Raw genomic sequence first — 18,514 nt, forward strand, 5'->3', positions numbered from 1 at the left:
TGTATTTCAAGTTAATTAAAAACTATAATAAAAAAATAAGTCGGTGATTTCCTACGTATACATTGCATATACACGTGTTAAAAATGTTGTCTATAATGGTTTTTCTTTTTTACATTTGTCTTGATCTCTTAAATACACTACATATAAAGGAAATATAGTAATCGAAAAATGAGGAATAAATGTGTTCATTAGATTTATTTGAAGATCAATCATCTTTTTTTTAATCAATAAACCAATCAGTATATTTAATGCGTATGTATATATTACCTATATATGTATATCCGAATTAAAAAATTATGAAAAGAATTGATTGTAAAATGCAAATTAAGCGGGCATTTGTTATTATTTTTAAAATATAGTGAAACTTTAAATCGCAACACATGCTTGTACACAAAATTATAATAAATTATTTAATATATTGCAAGAGTTTGGTTATGTATTATATCGACACAATATGTTGAAGTTGTGAATTAATTTAGGTAACCTTTCCCGAATCAGCAAATATTCTGCATATTATCGAATATTTAAAATTGAGAAACAAATTAGAGGACAAAACGATTTTCTTTTCGTTTTTGTTATGTACTATCAAAGAAGTTCCAATTTATCTCTATGCAAAAATAAATTTATTTAAAAGATAAAAATTTTTTATTGACAAAAGACACAGTATTCCCTGCTTTATCGTCTCAGTACCCAAATGCTTCAACCTTTTGCGTTAATGCAGATGTGTAAAATATTTTATTTATCTAATAATTTTGTTCTTTTTTCTCCTCCCCCTCTCTCTCTCTCTCTCTCTGCTTACGTATGTTCATGTAAAACAGATAAACAGATATAATTATCATAAGAATGTAATTTATGTTTTATCACTAATAAAAATTTCATATAAACTATATGTACAAGTACACTGTTTTGTAATTTATAGTTAGAACACAAATTAGTTAGAAAATAAATTCATATAGTAAATTATGTAGTAAATTCATATAATAAATATATAATATTGTTACATTATTGTTACATCCTCTCTTATAACCTTAACATTTGAAACCAAGTACACCTGTATATATTTAAATTAATTGTTAAATATTAACAAGATAAGCGAAAATATTATTACTTGAAATTATTAATAAAAGAGTAAAAAATATATTATCATACGAATGTTGCTTGCTAAGATATTATAAAAGATTAAGTAAAATAATGTGCCTTCTTCTGAAATTTAATTTCCACATGTTTTAACACAATCAATTGAAAGTTTGCTATTACGATACGCAATGATATAATTTTTTTATTGATTTGTAACACTTATAAAACATAAATTGTAAACAACTCAAATATTTATCAGGAGATGCACACAAAGTAAATAAGATAAAATATAAACAAAATGTGATAATTTGATTGCGAAAAACAATATGTGTACAATAATTATAACATAATATTATAGACTTTATAGCGCAAAATTATTAGATATGATTTCATCGTACAATTGCGCATTGCTATATTATTATAAATATCAAATTACAATACAAATCTACAATCTGTTATAACTTATTTGCGCCAAATCGCATGTCAATTGCGTAATCGTTTAATGCGATTTCCCTGTATAAATAACAGTTTATCCAGCTCCCACGAAGCCAATGTATTGTGGAGAATATGCCCTTAAAAAGTCACTGCTTACCAATAATCTATATACAGGATATAAAAAAAAAATTATATTTTTAATAATATATTCTTTGACCAACTTACGTTAGTTGGTGACCAATTGATTTTTCCTTAAGGATAACGTCAAATTATAATACAAACATACAATCAAAACCATAATTTTCAACTTATAAATGATTAAAAAAGTAAAAATTTATTATGAATTGAATTTCAAAGAGGTAAATGGATACAAAATTACATTCATATAAAATAGAATTTATCTTTATAAAATTTTAATTTGTAGTTTAATATACATATTATGGAGATTATATTATAGTAAAAAGATAGAAAGAGAAAGAAAAGTTATTATGATCTCTCAATCTTGTTGAAAAAGTTACAAATTGGCCAAAGAATGTCATTAAAAGAGTAGTTGGATATTTTGTATGTGTGTGCATATATATATACACACACACACTAAATGTTCCATTTTAATCGTGGTAAATTGAAATGGGACACCTTGTCCCATATCACACACATACATATGCTATATAGAATTATAATACATCTACAGTAATTAACAAGACAAATCTCTAATTCTGCCCTGGGCAGTCTTCATTTTTCATTAATTAATTCTAAATATAATGATATACTTTAAACTCTATGTACGTTTTACCAAGGTGTTCTTTATCTGTGGAGCACAATTGGATTTGGTCATAAACAATTAGTTAAAATTAAAAATAGAATGTGTCACAAAAAATATTATAATAATATATCTTATCATAAAACATACGATTGGCATTATTTAGCCTTCAAAACTGGTAAAGTAATCCTTCATTATAGAATGGATATATAAATAATTTTTAAAGCAAATAATTTGTAACATATACACGTATAAGTATTGAATTATTAATATAAATTTGTTCAGACATAGTACAAAACATTTTATGTTGTGTAGAAATATTATGTGAAAAAGAATGTTTAACGTAAAACTTTTTTTACCATGTCTTGAGAAATTCTTAATATCTCTGCTATTTGCACCAGCGATTAATCTTTCTCTTTAAATACTATACTTCATATACAGTACCTTATAACATTTCTTGCAAAATTACATCCAGATCGCAAAAACCGTACCAGTAACATGTATTTTCGGAAGACCGTTTCGAGCGTTTATCTCAAAAGTGTCCCCACAGCTATCACTCTGCATCATACATATGAATATTCTCCAACTGCTTCGCATCTCTGAATGTGCCGTACAATAATGGTAAGCTGTGTACGTTTCTATATTCATTAATACAGATAATAAATACAAAATTGTTAATTGGCATACATTACTTATACTTCTGTACTAAACCACTCTTGAAATTCTAAATATTATCGATAGTATTTTTTACTCTCTAGAACTCCTGTTAAAAGAGAAAGCACTATCAGTGTCTTGTATGTATAATTTTCTTAAAAGTAAAACATGATATAAGAGCCTATAAAATCGTATCAGAATCATTCAAGGCTGTTAATTATTTTTATCATTGTAACAATCTCCCTAGGTTAATATGTCTATAAATATTCGGGACTGCTTTATTAGGACGAATGGAACACATGATTATCTTTCTTTGCACTTTGCTTCTATACAAAGTTAACTATAAATACACAATTTTCAAGTTCTCTATTGTATTATCGATTTAACGAAGGACGGAAATGAAAAAATATCAATTGGAATGTATATGTATTAACAAAAACCAAATTTTTCAAAAAGAGGGGTCAGGTTTGATTAGTTACAAATTTGTTAGATATAAAATAGCTTTATACAGAAGACACATGTATTTTCTCTGAATTTTTGTAACACGATCTGCAGTACAAATCATGCTTTTGTATAAATATAGTATTCGTTAAAATTTTCTTCCCCCCCCCCCCTGCCATCGGTATTTTCTATTTCTTCAAACTTACTGGGTTGTCCTAATTTATTATATAGAATAGAGCGACACATATTATCACTCGTCTCTAATATTGTCAATTGTACAAAAGGAAAAGAAATTTAAAAAAAAGAAAGACAATTTCTATATATTACATCAAAAGAAAAAAATTATTGAAAAAAAAGAACATCACTATAGATACAATACCACAGTTGCGTTTGGAAACTTGCTAGAACATTCAATTTTTCCATACAAGAGTAAAGGATTCTTCCGGTAAAGAAAAAAAAGATAATAAATAAAGATCAAAATAAAGATTAATCACGCGAAAACACATTTTAGAAATGTATTAATCTATGTAAAACAAAATATTTTCATCGATTTAGAGCGACGTAATATATAGTTTTTTTTTTTAAATAGAAGATTGTTCTTTTTGCAAAGAAGATATAGATTTGGATTGGTAAATTTTGTCTTTATAAAAATCATAAAAATCGTGATATTCGAGTTTCAACACGATTCATACGAGTCTATTCTGTTGCATTCACTCGTGTCTAATTATATACGTTGCACTAATCAAGTTTATTTATTTCATGTATCAAAGCCTGCATTTCTATGGCAACTTTATGTCAAATAGAAAAGTGCAAACGAAGGCAGTGACAATTATGAGTTCAGGCCCTGGCGTTTCTCCTCTTCGAGCATTGCGTCAAGTTCGTCTGTAAGATTGGCAAGCATATTTCCTATGTCGTTCAAAACATCCGCAGGTTCACTACCGTTAGAATGATGATTGACTATGTGACCGCCAATACTATTAGGACCGCTCGCCAAGTATTCTTGCGCTCGACCGGCTCTTTGTTTTATCGTGCCGGCATTCTCATTGGCGAAAGGCAATGAATCTGATTCTGTACTAGAACTCGACTGTAAATATAAAAATAAAACAAATGTAATATAATTATACACAAAAAATCAGTTTTATAATGTTATAAGTTATTAATGTAGAAACACACAAGGACGTATAATACTTTTCAGAATTTGACCGGACAAAATGACATTTCCAATAAATAATTTTTTAGATTATTTAAAAAAAAATTTTTTTTACGTAAATTGAATGTATTAATTTATAATGTGAAAAAATGTTAAACTAAAAATTACATTATAAAAAATAAACGTCTATTAAACTCTTAAGATCAACGTACTTTAAAACTAGCATCTGATCCATTGCGATGTTGTAGGGCGAGAGATGCGATTAGCTCGTGTTCTTCATTAATATTAACACTAACGCTACCCCATGAACGTGACATGGAAGAAGGTGGTCGATTTAGTTGCGGTGGTGTGGAAGGTGCTGGCGTAGGCGCAGGTGGTGGTGGCGGCGGATGATGAATCAAAGGATGATGATGATGATGATGCTGATGAATATGATGATCATCACATGAAGCGGTTGGAACTGGCCCACTGCAGTCTATTACGACGTCACCGACCGTCGAGCTACCAACGCTAATTACGGAAGAACTAATTGTATCTCTGGAGCTTTGTCGTCTTGGAGGTGATGGAGGACATCGTTTTGGAAGATGCGGACTACTTTCAAGCCCATATGTTAATTGATATTTGTTTTCTAAGTCTCTCGGCAAGGATTTATATTGTCCTGGTGTAGCAGTTACCTGAAATTACATATAAGTAAAAAAAAATTGTTATAAAGTTCCACATCAATTGTTTTAATTTTTTAATTAAAAATAAAATTTTATTTAAAAACCTAGTTTATTCTCATTTTGGACCAAGAAAAAAATTTCTTCATATAAACTTTGTCAACTTTAAACATGCTACATGTTTAAATACAATCACCAACTATTACAACATATAGGTGACATGGCTCTCCATTGTTTAATACACTGATTTAACCAATTTTAAGACAATATTTCTCGCTTATCGACAACTGACCTTGAAACTTCCGAGATAGAAATTGAGTTTATTAATTGTATCAAATAACATTCAATCGAGTTTACTTTGATACTTAATTTTCGACAGAACCTTCTTCAAACTGTCAAATAAGCATTCTTTCCTTGCTTAATTTTTTCTTGTTTTAAGTATTTATCCATTAGTCGTGCATTTAAAACAATACCTTGGCAACGGGTCGTGGACGAACGAGACAATGTCTTGGTCGCGGAAGAGTGCCGCCGCCACCACCGGCGTCTACAATGGAAGCATCATTCGTGGGTGTAAGATCGCCATCTTCGAAACTTCGTGGACGCCAATCAAGAGGTTGCGGATGTGACATTGGCGCCGGCGATGGAGGATAACCAAGAGGTACATCCTCTAAACTTTCCAAAGACTTTCCTCGAGAGCTAGTACGACCGACTGTATTGTAATCAGTTGGAAATGCGGCATACATACTTTTCCAAGCGACACCAGAAGTGGTGTCGCTTCCACCCCGTTGAAAAGATCTAAGTACAGGCGAAGAACAATCTTCATCGGGTGACGGCAAGTCAGGTCCACCTCGTTGAATAACAACGTCCTAAAAAATCATAAATTATAAGGTAACTTTTTATTCAATAATAGATCAAAGAAGATTTTCTTTTCTCAATAAATTTGATATTGGTAAAAATTATAAAGAATATGATTTACCTGCGTATGTCCAGGATGTGGTGGCAAGCGCGCAAGGTCGAGTGGCTGTATACGTTTGCCAGCGCGAATATCCTTAACTCTCTTAATTGCTAACAATAATTTTTTCTGATGCCCTAACCGTACAATACCAATGTCCTCAAGGTCCTCCCAGGTGAGAATAGTTACGTCCTCAACAGATCGCATACCCTGTTGATGAAGAGCCGCAAGATATTCCTCAAGCCTGAGAAGCCTGAGCCATTCTTCCAACGATCCGGGTACATGTTCTGGTAATCCATCTCCTATATTCAAGTTGTCTATTTCCGCTTTTAATCGTTTCCTATGATTAGGTTTCTTGATACCTGTAATACAATGTTTAAGAAAGGATATACATATATATGTTTAAATCTACATACACACGGGTACACGCGCGCGCATGTTGCGTGTGTTTATATGAACATTACACGCGCGTGCACGTTGCGTGTGTTTGTATAAACATTGCGCGCGCGCGCGCACACACGGATTAGATAAATGTATTCAATGTTTAGATTACAGTTGCCATTATATGTGCTTCACCTATAGCCGTGAGATCCTCCGGTGTCATACGCGTTATAGTAGCAAGATCGTAACCTGCAGAAGCAAATAAGGGAAAGTACTCCTCGAATTGAAGTTCAGTTAACCAAGCATGAACAACATCGAGGTCTGCTGGTCTATCAGGATGACTTCCGAGGGAACTGATGGAGCATCTAGGAGACGAGGCGAGAGCACCGGGTCCTCTAGGTCCCAAGTGATATCCAGACGCTCTTCCGGAATCCAATGATGCCGTAGAATGCCTAGAACCGGAACCTGATCCGGAACTACCAGGGCTATCTCTGCCAGGACTCTGAGTCATATCGATACCTATAAAATATTAAAATTTTTATATTTTACAATCATATTATTTGCAATAATTTCAAATTAATACTGTATATTAAAAAATAGTAGAGAGAAAACAAAGTTTTTGTGCTAAATATCTTTTATTTTGTGTTATTTATTTTCAACAAACGCGTTTGGAGAATACATCATCTAATATTCTTATATCTTTATTTACTCTCTAAATTTCTTAAAGTAAAAATACTGCCACTACTTTTTCGAGTAAGTTTTTGAGTAATTTTCCACTCCATAAAAGTTAAAATTCACTCTAATAGATTGAATTTTCCACTCCAAGAAGAGTTATTTTTCGAGTAATTTTCCACTCCAATAAAAGTTAAAAATTCATTCTATTAGAGTGAATTCTTACTCTTATTGAGTGGAAAATTACTCGAGAAATTGTAGTGGCAGTATTTTCACTCTAAGGAAATAAAAGAATAGCGACACTATTTTTTTCAATCTAGCGCCTTTTTCTATCTTTTTATAAAAAAATAATTTTATTATAATTTTTTACAGTTATATCACGCTCTTCTTAGTATTTAATGTTTTATAAATATTAAACTTACTTTTTATCTTTTGCAATTAGAACAATACAAATGTTAATTTCCAACATATAATATATAAATATGTGATAGTTTAATAGTAATGATATTTTGAAAGCACTGTCTCTCACACTCTTCACATTAAGAAAAAAAAAATTAATAACATGATATGCAATTCGCACCTTGATCCTCGGCGTGGGCATACTTGCCGATCACCGGCGGAAAGGCAAACCCCGAATGCGTAAAAATAGGTCCCGGACTCTTTCCAGATGGCATCCCGTAGGAACCATCGTCCGTTGTGCCTCCAGGGCCATTTCCAGATAGGAAGCAGCTATCCTCGCTGCTGGCATATCCAGCCGAGCCAAAAGAGGAACCGGAGTGTCGAAACACGTCTGGTACAGCTGGTGGCGCTACTTTCTTCGCTTGAGTCACGGTTTTGGACGGCCGGCTCATACCGCCAACTGTAACATGTAACAGAAGAAGAGTCTTAAATTAACTTTTAAATCAACTAAATGTCACAATGTACACCCTTACAAACTCTCTAATCAGGATGTGGGATGCAAATCGTAATAGGGAGGAATCAATATTTTTCTTCAAAATGTTGTAAAAAAAAAAAGAAAAACTTATTTCTTTATAATAATACTGCGCAAAAAAACATTGTAAAGAGCATCTTTATTTTTAAAATGTAATAATTAAATGGTTAAATATTAAAATGAGATTAAACAAACATAACTTGTTAACACGAAGAAATTTTTTAGTTTTATTAAGAAAACTATATTTTCGTTATTCAATAATGGCTGCGTTCCAAAATTCACTGTCAGTACTGAAAATGTATAGTTGTTATATATACTATTGATTTTCACAGTACTAACAGTAAATTTTGGAACGTGGCCAATGACTTTTATAAGTCGAGTTTAAAAAATCGAATAAAAAAAGTAATCATACCTTCAAATCAAGAATTAGAATTTTTAATACCATTGCTATTAAAGTCATTACGCTAATAGATGTAAGTAAAATTTTAATAAAAACTAATTTTACTAAAATTATAGTAAAATTCCTCGAAATCTATGTTGCCCTGTGGTTTTGAGAATAAATTCTAAGTGAAAATTCTCTCCATGTAGAAAGGCACAATCATGTCTCTTGATAAAAAATATCAGTAATAAAAGATTACGGTAGTTACATTTTATAATAAAACAAACTTTTTCGCGCAAAACGAAAACAAGAAGTTATAATAAATATAAATTATATGTAATTAGATTGTGAGTAATCCTAATATCATAATGACAGTTTTTCAAAATCTTTCATTTTTTTAGCGTGCATAAGAGCACTTCTAAAAAAAAAAAAAAAAATACGCATCTTTTATTTTAGTCTAAATTAATCCAAGCTTATTAAAATCGGAGTGGGAGAAGAGTGAAACTCGTGATTCTTTCCTTTGAATAAAAGTTTTATACGATACTGATTTCAAATAAAATAAAAAGCTAAATAATTATTTTTGAAATAACATTTTCTTAAAAAATACTAATAAAACAAATTTGTAATATCTCTATATCTCATTATTGCACTTGAAAATATTTTAGTATCAAGTTAGAATAGCATTATGTTTAAAATTAATTTTTTGAAAATTAAATTTTTCATTTAATCTTAAAATAATGGGATTAAACAAGAAATTTGATTATAGTTTGATTATATTTTGCATAACATCCATGCACTTACGGTGCAAAAGGTTTTTCCAACTGCCATAAATGGCTTTGATGCATTTGTTCAGAGGTGTATTAATTGGCAGCAACGTTGTCTTGCGTACGCGCAGATTACCTTCGGAGCAACTTCTAAACAAGCTCTGATTTGTACCAAATTTGTTTACAGTCATTTCGTGCAAGTACAACGTCGTCATAAAATTTTCCGGAATTCCATTAGAGAGCCAAGTCTCTACAGCAGGATCACGAAAACTTTTGTATGTGGACGATAACTTTTTCGAGGATTTTTGCAGAAATCGTTTTCCAGGTGGCAAAGGTGGGGGACCCAGACAGTTTGTTACGGCAGTGATCGCCATTTGTGTTCGATTGAGATTTGTTTCAAGTTAACGTAAGTAGCTAATTTTTCAAAATTCCGTCACGCAGTTATCACCAAACTTTGCTCACAATTTAGTGACGTCACAGTATAGTTTCCTTTCCTAAATATATTCACAGTTACAATTTTCTCTGTATATGAATGGATATATACTCTCAAATATTCACATATCATCAAAGAATATCATTTCACAAATATATTATTCAAATACATTGCTTTCCAACAATGTTAATCTTGGCGAGTTGCTCTGTATATACTTTTTTCAAAATGTGTAAATTTATAATCACTTCTAAAAAAAAAAAAAAAAAAAAATTATAATCACTATTTCTAGTTACTTCAGTCATTACATTACTAATTTTTGTTTCATATAAAAATGAATAGAAAGAAAAATTATCTAAATCTTAACATTTAATATGCTTGATTTTTTTTCAATTTCAGCTCAAGAAACAACTATAAAGATATACACCATTTTTCGGCGTCATTTATAATCACCCAATTACTATTTGTTATCGAACTGTAGAAACTATACAAGTCAAAGTAAATTTAGCAAATATCTTTTAATATACGGAAACACTAATTTGATCACTTTTTAATAGAACAGTAATTTAAAAAAACGCTTAAAAGTCAGTATTTATCGAATGACGTAAAAAAAACACAGTAATGTATTTATCGAATTGGATTGATCGAGCACCTCATTCGTCGACAGTCTCTAAACTGTAAAGGAAAAGCACAGTGATAATTCCAAATACAACTGTTGGAAAGTACGGTTTAGATAAGCGCAGGCGCACGTATGAATCGGTGAAACGGCACATTGATGGTGACAAACGCGAATGGAGATCGAAGGTGGGTAAACGGGTTCCGGAGTCCGGCGTGGGCCGCGGTTCTGTCAGGGTACGAGTAGGTGATGTAAAAAGCAGTCTCTGAATCGACACGATACATGGAAATATTGAAGAACATATTAAATGAGGACACAGAAGGAAGAGCTTTTAAATTACTGACGTGACGGAGAAAAAAAATAAGAGTATCTCATTGACTACTTGACAAGTGCAAGAATGTCATGCGATCTGCAATCTGCAAGAAAAAACGTGCATTCTTCTTCATTAATAATAAAAATGTCCTCGTTATAAAAATTTGTATCACATTTTTGTTCAACACAACATGTTCTGATATTGCACACATAATATTTTGTTGATATAGCATGATTAATAGATATTTATTAAAAATTATCTCTAATATTGATTCTCTTAAGAGATAACGCCACTTCTGAGGCTCTAAAATAATTACTTAAGTTCGGGAATTTTTATGGATAAATGAATAGTTTTATTAAAAAAAAACAAATATAAATCACTTTATTATACACATATTAAAGTATTTAAAAAATTTATTATTTATTTATAATTGTTTAAAATGGTGGCGCACTGGTACACTTTCGCAAACATTCCGTTATTTTTGTATCTTGATTTTTTGCTGAAGATCACATTTAGGTTAAGATATTTGAGAAATAAAAACTTTTACATTATAATCGAGTTGATTGAATTCAATTACTCCAAAAAATAAATAAATAAATAAATAACACTATCGAATTTATAGAGAATTATCGTAGTACGTTTTAATAGCTTCGTTAATATGAATGCAGCTTTAAGCAGTTAAATGTTTAAAAGCGTAAAAACGAAAAAAAAGATAGAAAAGACTTGCAACTGCCCACGACCGTACTGAGTAATTTGCATAATATAACATATCGGGGTGGACGATCGCTGAAGTGGATCCTCGTCAAGGACGGACGGAAACGAGTTGCCTTGCTCCGCAATTACGATCGATAACTTAATCGTTTTACCGATTTTTATTTTTTATTTTACTGTTCCTCGTTTCAATAACACGACACAGAAAGAATTGCTGCCAAAACAGAATACACATTTTAGAGAAATATGCTCACAATATTGAATTGGAATAAATCCATCGTGATTGATTTCTTCTGATTAATTTCTGACGCGACTAAAGAAAATTATAGTAAAAATAAAATTGACGTAGTCGTTTCATTCAAGTCAATTCAACAATGGTATATTATCACATTTAACAATATTGAAAATTCTTGCATGAATATCTTTGTTTCTGTATATATCCACGAGTGGAACACCCAGATCAATACTTCAGTGATGCAGCAGATAATTGTGAATAGGAGCATCAATAAAATTCTCTCCGTGCTTGCTGAAAAAGTATGTCAACAAGAATATCATCACCTTGATAAAAACGAACGCAATAATCATATATTATCGCATATTGATTTTGCTTGATTTTCATATTAGAATCTAATATATATCAATACGGGCATCATTATGTACAAGAAACTTAATATTTTTACTTCCAAATAACTCTGATTCTACAGTTAGTTACAATTAGTCATTTAATATAAATTAAAAAGATGTACTATTCTCACCAAAATAAATTAACTTTGATCTCAATTACTTTTAATAAAATAATTACTTTAAATTTTTCATTAAGTACTAGAAAAAGATAAAGAATAAATTTAATCAAGATTAAAGCTGATTTAAATACATTGATAAAAATGGACATTAGTCTTTAAGCCTAAATCATGATTACCCCTTCAAAATTATATGGTTAACTTCTTATTTCTTAATCTTATATAATCTATAACCGTTCAAAAATTTCGATATTCTGCAATATTTTAAAGCAAGAAATTAATAAAAATTCTAGTATATTAATTTTGTTTATAGTACTCTATGTATTTTTCGAAAATAGAAATGGTGGCATAACGTAAAGTCAGCATCCCTATTTTACACATTATTTCCCGCGAATAGATCAAGAGACAAAAATACTTCCATTGCTATCATATGCTCATATCCTCACGTTGACTATGTATACATGGAACGTGGTTCTTATCGCGAAATCAGGAAAAAACACATATAGATAATAAATCGCCCCTCCTTGTTCAAAAATAATATCTATATAATTCTTATCATAAGTACGATGATATCGAAAAATAATCAGCTTTGTAGAGAACCATGGCAAGGAAAAAAAAATATAACTTGAACTGCTATAAGGTGGATTACACAATCAAAGTTGTAAAATAAATTCTCAAAAAATGGAATAGTAGCTAATTTATCAAATTGATTCGCATACACATTGGGTGGTTACCACGCAAAATTAAAAATTCAGCGCTCTGTGCCTTTTAAATATAGTAATAAATGAAAAAAAACTCAAAAACTGCAAAAATTCACTTCTAAATCGCAAAATATAATTTGTTTATATAAAATTTCTTAAATTTTAATATCAAAAGTATGTAAATACTCTCTATAAACATTAGAGTTAATCCATGAATTTTTTCAGAATTTTAACAAATATTTTAAAAAATACAGCTGTTTGAAAATTACCATTGGTGGTTAACCACCCAGTGTGATGTGAAGGATTAAAAATTACATAACAGGTATTTCGATACTATAAATATAGTTACTCAATTTTTTATAGCCATTTTTTATTGATTTTTCGGATAGCAATGCAGTGTTTTTACAATACAAAATTTATTGTAAAATGTATATTAGAAGAAAGGTACCGAATTTGAAAGTTTCCCAAATTACAACTCTCTTATTTCTTGGAAACATTGCACACATTAATGTTTTTCCGATTTTAGAGTTTCGTAAAGTACCTAATTAACATCTAGTTCTAATTTATTTTTCTATTTTTTATATTTGTATTACCAAATGCTTTATTATCTCTTTTTTATCTAGTTTTTCATAATGTAGTAACAATAATATTCATAATAAAATATAAAAAAAGAAACACTATCATGCACTTTTGTACAAATCGAGTTTGTACAAAAACGATTGTGAGAATCGATACTAGACGGTTCCTCTACATTCTGACGAACGTGAGTTGCAAACTCACCGAGTTCATCAGCAATTTGTACAATTCTGTGTTGGGTACTATCCAAGTGCACTCGTACATCGAAAACGCTGATTTTGCACAACATGTATTAATGTAAAAAAAGAAAAATTATATAAAAAGAATAAAGAACAAACAAACCTAGCTCTTAATTGTATTTCATATTATTTAAAATGCAATATGCATATTGAAAGCATACAACAAAGTTTAAAGTTTATTTTTGCTCAAGTGTGTACTATCGATTTAATTAAATAATAAAAATATAGAATTGCAAACAATTCCCAATGATTTTACCCGATCATTCCAATTATACTAAAAATTTTTATATTAAAGAATCATATAACATAAAAAGAACGCATCCACTTTATAACACACAAAGCATATTTTAAAAAGTATTTTAAATAATGCAAATGTAAACTAGGAAATGTCTTCCACCAGATGCAGCAGTATTTATTAACGTTTTATATTTTGTAATAATTAATATTTTTGTAACATACTCAAAACTGAATGAGAAATTGGACCCTAAAACGGGCATATGTTACATTTTTCTTTCCTTTAACACAAGTCATTTATATTAAAATATTTACAAGTTAATGTATATGAGAATTCTTAAAATTCTTTCACTTCGTTGCAGAATTTTTTTGGTCAATTAAACAAATAACTTATTTTTTTCGCAAGACGCGATCGGTAATGTGATTTTATATATATATAATGTGCGTGTGTGCGTGCGTGCGTGTGTTTTAAGATTAAATTAGGTTAGATTTGTTTTCAGCGGATTTTATATACAAAACCCACGAATATATAAACTATCAGTTTCTATTTTTTTAATAATCTCATATAAGTAGATTGTGTTGTATTATCATTATTAATACAGTACAGTTTTTAATTTCTGAGAAATAAGGATTACCGCTTTAAGAAGCCAGTATCAGAGACCTTCTTAATAACGTGAGAAGACTATTTCTTACTTTACACGTTGAAATATAGACTGTATCAGTACATAAATTATTTGAAAACTATTGAGAAATTTAATTGAGACAAATTAAAAATTTTCAAGACTTAATATAAAAACAAATTTTATATACATATATATATATATATATATATATATATAACGATTTAAATAACACTTTAACAATTATTTATTTTAATACAACTTAGATATAATTTGGACCTTAACTTTGGTCTCACATCTCTAGCCTTACAAACATTAGTGATCTTGATCTTTCTAACTGACATATATCCAAATATTATAAAACATTAATAAAAGCAATGTTACACACATTAAATTATTTATTTATTTATTACCATCTACCATTTCTAATAAAACAATATTATTGTATTATATACAATTTTCTACAAGATAAATGCAACAATAATGCTACATAGTTTAGATTTAAATACAGTTATACAAATATACAAATAATTTAGATTATATACAGATTTATCTTAATATCACACATGAGCATGCAAAAAAGAAAAATACACTCCTTTATTAATGTTTATAGTGTGACCCAGAGTCAATTCTATTTTTTCAAAATTATAAAACATTATTAGAGTTCTAAATATCCTCCAAAGAGTAGAATTCTTAATTCTTAATTTTGCTAAATTTGCAATCGTCTTCATTATTTTCAAAGTTTAACTTTATTTGGAGTTCTTAAAAGATTTAACAGTTGCACAGGTATATAAGAAAAACTTGCTACAGAAAATTAAATTAAAAAACATTAAAATAAGATAAAGTAAATGTAAAAGATAATTAATCTAAAAAAAATTGTGACGATGTTAATATACTTAAAATTAAATTTATAACAAAATGTAATTTCGGTAGAAGATTTCCCCAATCTGGCAACTGTAGTATCTGACTTTGAGATGAGACAAACCCCTAGTTTACAATGAAGGATTTAAGCTTTAACTCATAAGAAACTGACCAATTACAGTAGATTTTTATAAGAATACTGAATTACGATTGATCAATTTCTTATGGCTTAAAGCTTAAATCTTCATTATAGACAAGGCCTATATGGAGAGAAACGTAATGCAGTCTATAATAGCAGTAGTAGTAAAGTTGTAAGCCGCAAACCATAAGAGTTGACCAATTATATTCGATTATTCTTCTCGCACTCAACTATAATTGGTCAGTTTGTACTGACAACCTTACTACTGTCATTGTAAGATCCTGCATAAAACAGCCAGAGCGTATACGCACGTATGAACAGCACGCGTAACACATGCACGAAGCATATGCGAAGGTTGCGAAGAAGCAATGAGCATCGAGTAACATAATCGTGATCTTGACACGGAAGACGGAAACACAAGAGTCGAGAACGGTCATTTTGAGGTTGGGAGTGAAAATTTCGTCGACGAAAGAAGAGAAAGGGCAGGCAAAAGTGGCAAGACGCGGGGTAGTAGACGAGACATTTGGTAGGAATTGCAACAATGGCTTACCGCTAATGCGTCTCATGGCGGCCAGGCTCACGACGCGGCTCGCCCGCGTCCGAGGTCCTTTGGGCCGTTACGAGTTACGAGGCGCTGCCGCCGTCGTAACGCGAACGGTAGATCCTTGCGTGCAACGTAAACAACACATACACGCGGCACGCGGTATGACCGCCGGGCGCCGAAATATCATCTGCACCGTACCGTACACGTCGGCCCCGTAGCGCGTCGAGGCACTCGCGCCATTGCTCACGCGAGTGGCGAATGGCGAGTGGCGAGTGGCGAGTAACACCACCGACTCTTCTCACTCCACCGAAATCGACGCGTACGAGACTACGAGTCAACGGCTCGTTGCTCGCAACGACCACAACTCGCCGCCACACTCGCAAGTTACCTTCCCTTCCCTTCTCTTTCAGGGCTAAGATCGCCACCGAGTAACGACCACAACGCGACGACGAAAACTTCTCTAATCAACATTCATCACATTCATGACCTGCGCACACGAGAAACTGCGAGAAGCGACGCGGCGGCGCGGAGCAACGACCATTAAACGGACACGCAATGCGATCCTGCGCTAGCTGTGCAGGCTGTGCTCGTTCACTCGCTCGCCGCTACCGACCAGCCGACCCTGCCATTCGTGATTCGTGAGATTGCCCTCTCGCTCTCGCTCGCTCTCTCTCTCTCTCTCTCTCTCTCTCTCTCTCTCTCTCTCTCTCTCTCTCTCTCTCCCTCCCTCCCTCTCCCCCCCCCTGCTCTCTCGGTTTATGTTCTGTGCTTTCTCTAGTGTTTCTTCTGGTTCCTCCTGCATATGTATACTACTACCTGCTTCGTCCTACCATTCCACGTCATCCCCACGCGGGGCTTTTTCCCGACTACGTGTTTCGACTCACCAATGCCTGCAGGTTCCGCTGCTCGCTATCGAAGTGTCACCACCTTCTGAACGCTGATAGACGCGGTTCACGGAAATAAGGCGGCCATACTTTAGGTGGTGACCTTGCGTGCTCCTTGTGTCGCTCTTCCCTTTTTTTTATTCCTCGTCGCCGTTCTTTTAGCTGTGATTTTCCTTGTCGCTCACTACTGCTCGTCTATTTGAAGACTGCCTCGCGCAGAACACTGCGACAATGAATCTCGCGATCGAGAACGTCGATACACGTCATACGACGCGAGAGCCCACCGGGAAGCTGTAATGTGATGGTTTATGCTATTTTGTCCTATCGAGGAAGCTATTTAATCGATGATTCGACCAAGAAAATTCGTAGCCGATTAGGTCTTGCACCGGCTAATAATGTTAATAATGGGATCGATGGATCGAGCGATAAAGAGGGACAAAGAGCGAGGCGTCCACGTCCACGTCCGCGCCCATAAACGCAAGAGCCAGCGAGCGAGTAGTGCCGAGTACTCTTCTTGCCAGGGCCGTCACTGATGTATAAGGCGCCTTATGTGCCTTATTGCCCATTTTCCTCTTTTCTGTTTATCTATTTTCAATAAACTAATAACATTTTTAATTTTCCATAATATGCAAAAAACAGCTAAAAAATATTTTTTTTTTATTTAGATTTATCTCAGTAATACTTGGTTACTTAAATTTATTTTATATTTATTTTTTAACAATTATTTTTATTTAGTAATGCATAACACTTAAATATTTTTTTATCTACTCAATATATTTCTTATCCTTTAAAAATTATTTAATTTTTAAAGAATAAATTAATTAAATTAAAATTATTAAAAAATTTAATCTTTTATAACTTATAACAAAAAATGTCTTGACTGTAAGGAATATTTTTTAACTCTAGTTAAGAATTTCTGAGGACAGCTATTTAACAAATAATATATATATATATATATATATTATTTGTTAAATAGCCTAATCATATATATATATATATATATATATATATATATGATTTCATGAGCTATATTTTATTTATCACAAAAGCTTGTAAAACCAGGGAATAGTCTCACAATAAAGAGAAACAGTAAAAATAAAGAAAACAGAATTCAAGCAAACATTTTTTTTACACTATGACTAATATTTCTAAGTCAAGTTATATAAACTGTACTTTTTTATCTTATCAATAAGGAAGCTGAATTTCGATAAAAATTTAGGTTTTTATTTTAAAAATGTTACGTAGCACACATGTGATAATCGCGTTATAATTTTTAGATAAAGCTTTTATTATTTATATTATACAATGTTTGCATACACACACACACACACACACACAAAATCTGGAAGAATTATCGTAATCATATTGCAGGTCATTCAATATTTCATAATTAATATTGCTTTGAGAAGTGTTGTGTGTGCATGTGTGTCAATGGTATATTTATAATATGTTGAATGATACATTTAAATCTCCAACCAAACCATGTAACTTTTAAATTACAATCAGCATATCAGTTTTGTTATTGCTCCATTCACTTCTTGTGTGCTCCTCTTTGATTATCTATAACTTTTAAATTATAATTAGGAAATTTAATTTCTAGAATTTGTCTTTATTAGGGTCGGTTGTTCCAACTTCTTTGTAAACTTACCTA

At 31.5% G+C, this 18,514-nt stretch overlaps 1 protein-coding gene across 2 annotated transcripts; it reads right to left on the bottom strand.

Annotated features, from left to right (window-relative positions):
* Positions 1-176: 176 nt before the first annotated feature.
* Positions 177-17,469, bottom strand: LOC105836976 (caskin-1). 2 transcript variants are annotated; one of them, XM_012681396.3, is made up of 7 exons: positions 16,864-17,469; positions 7,762-8,040; positions 6,705-7,028; positions 6,153-6,490; positions 5,650-6,042; positions 4,730-5,191; positions 177-4,451 (listed from the first exon to the last, which is right to left on the bottom strand). In XM_012681396.3, exons 2-7 carry the CDS (start codon positions 8,030-8,032, stop codon positions 4,197-4,199), a joined length of 2,043 nt encoding a protein of 680 aa, XP_012536850.1. In that variant the 5' UTR covers positions 8,033-8,040; positions 16,864-17,469; the 3' UTR covers positions 177-4,196. The 2 variants fall into 2 exon arrangements, with proteins under 2 accessions (XP_012536850.1, XP_012536849.1); XM_012681395.3 differs by lacking the exon at positions 16,864-17,469 and adding an exon at positions 15,986-16,595.
* Between the last annotated feature and the right edge of the window lie 1,045 nt (positions 17,470-18,514).

Source organism: Monomorium pharaonis, chromosome 6 (genome assembly GCF_013373865.1).
Source record: "Monomorium pharaonis isolate MP-MQ-018 chromosome 6, ASM1337386v2, whole genome shotgun sequence".
NCBI lineage: Eukaryota > Metazoa > Arthropoda > Insecta > Hymenoptera > Formicidae > Monomorium > Monomorium pharaonis.

Coding starts and splice junctions, on each gene's coding strand:
- LOC105836976 (XM_012681395.3), bottom strand. Junction 6,043..6,152: donor CACATCCTGGACATACGCAG/GTAAATCATATT, acceptor ATGATTTTTTAG/GACGTTGTTATTCAACGAGG. Junction 5,192..5,649: donor GTCCACGACCCGTTGCCAAG/GTATTGTTTTAA, acceptor ATGTAATTTCAG/GTAACTGCTACACCAGGACA.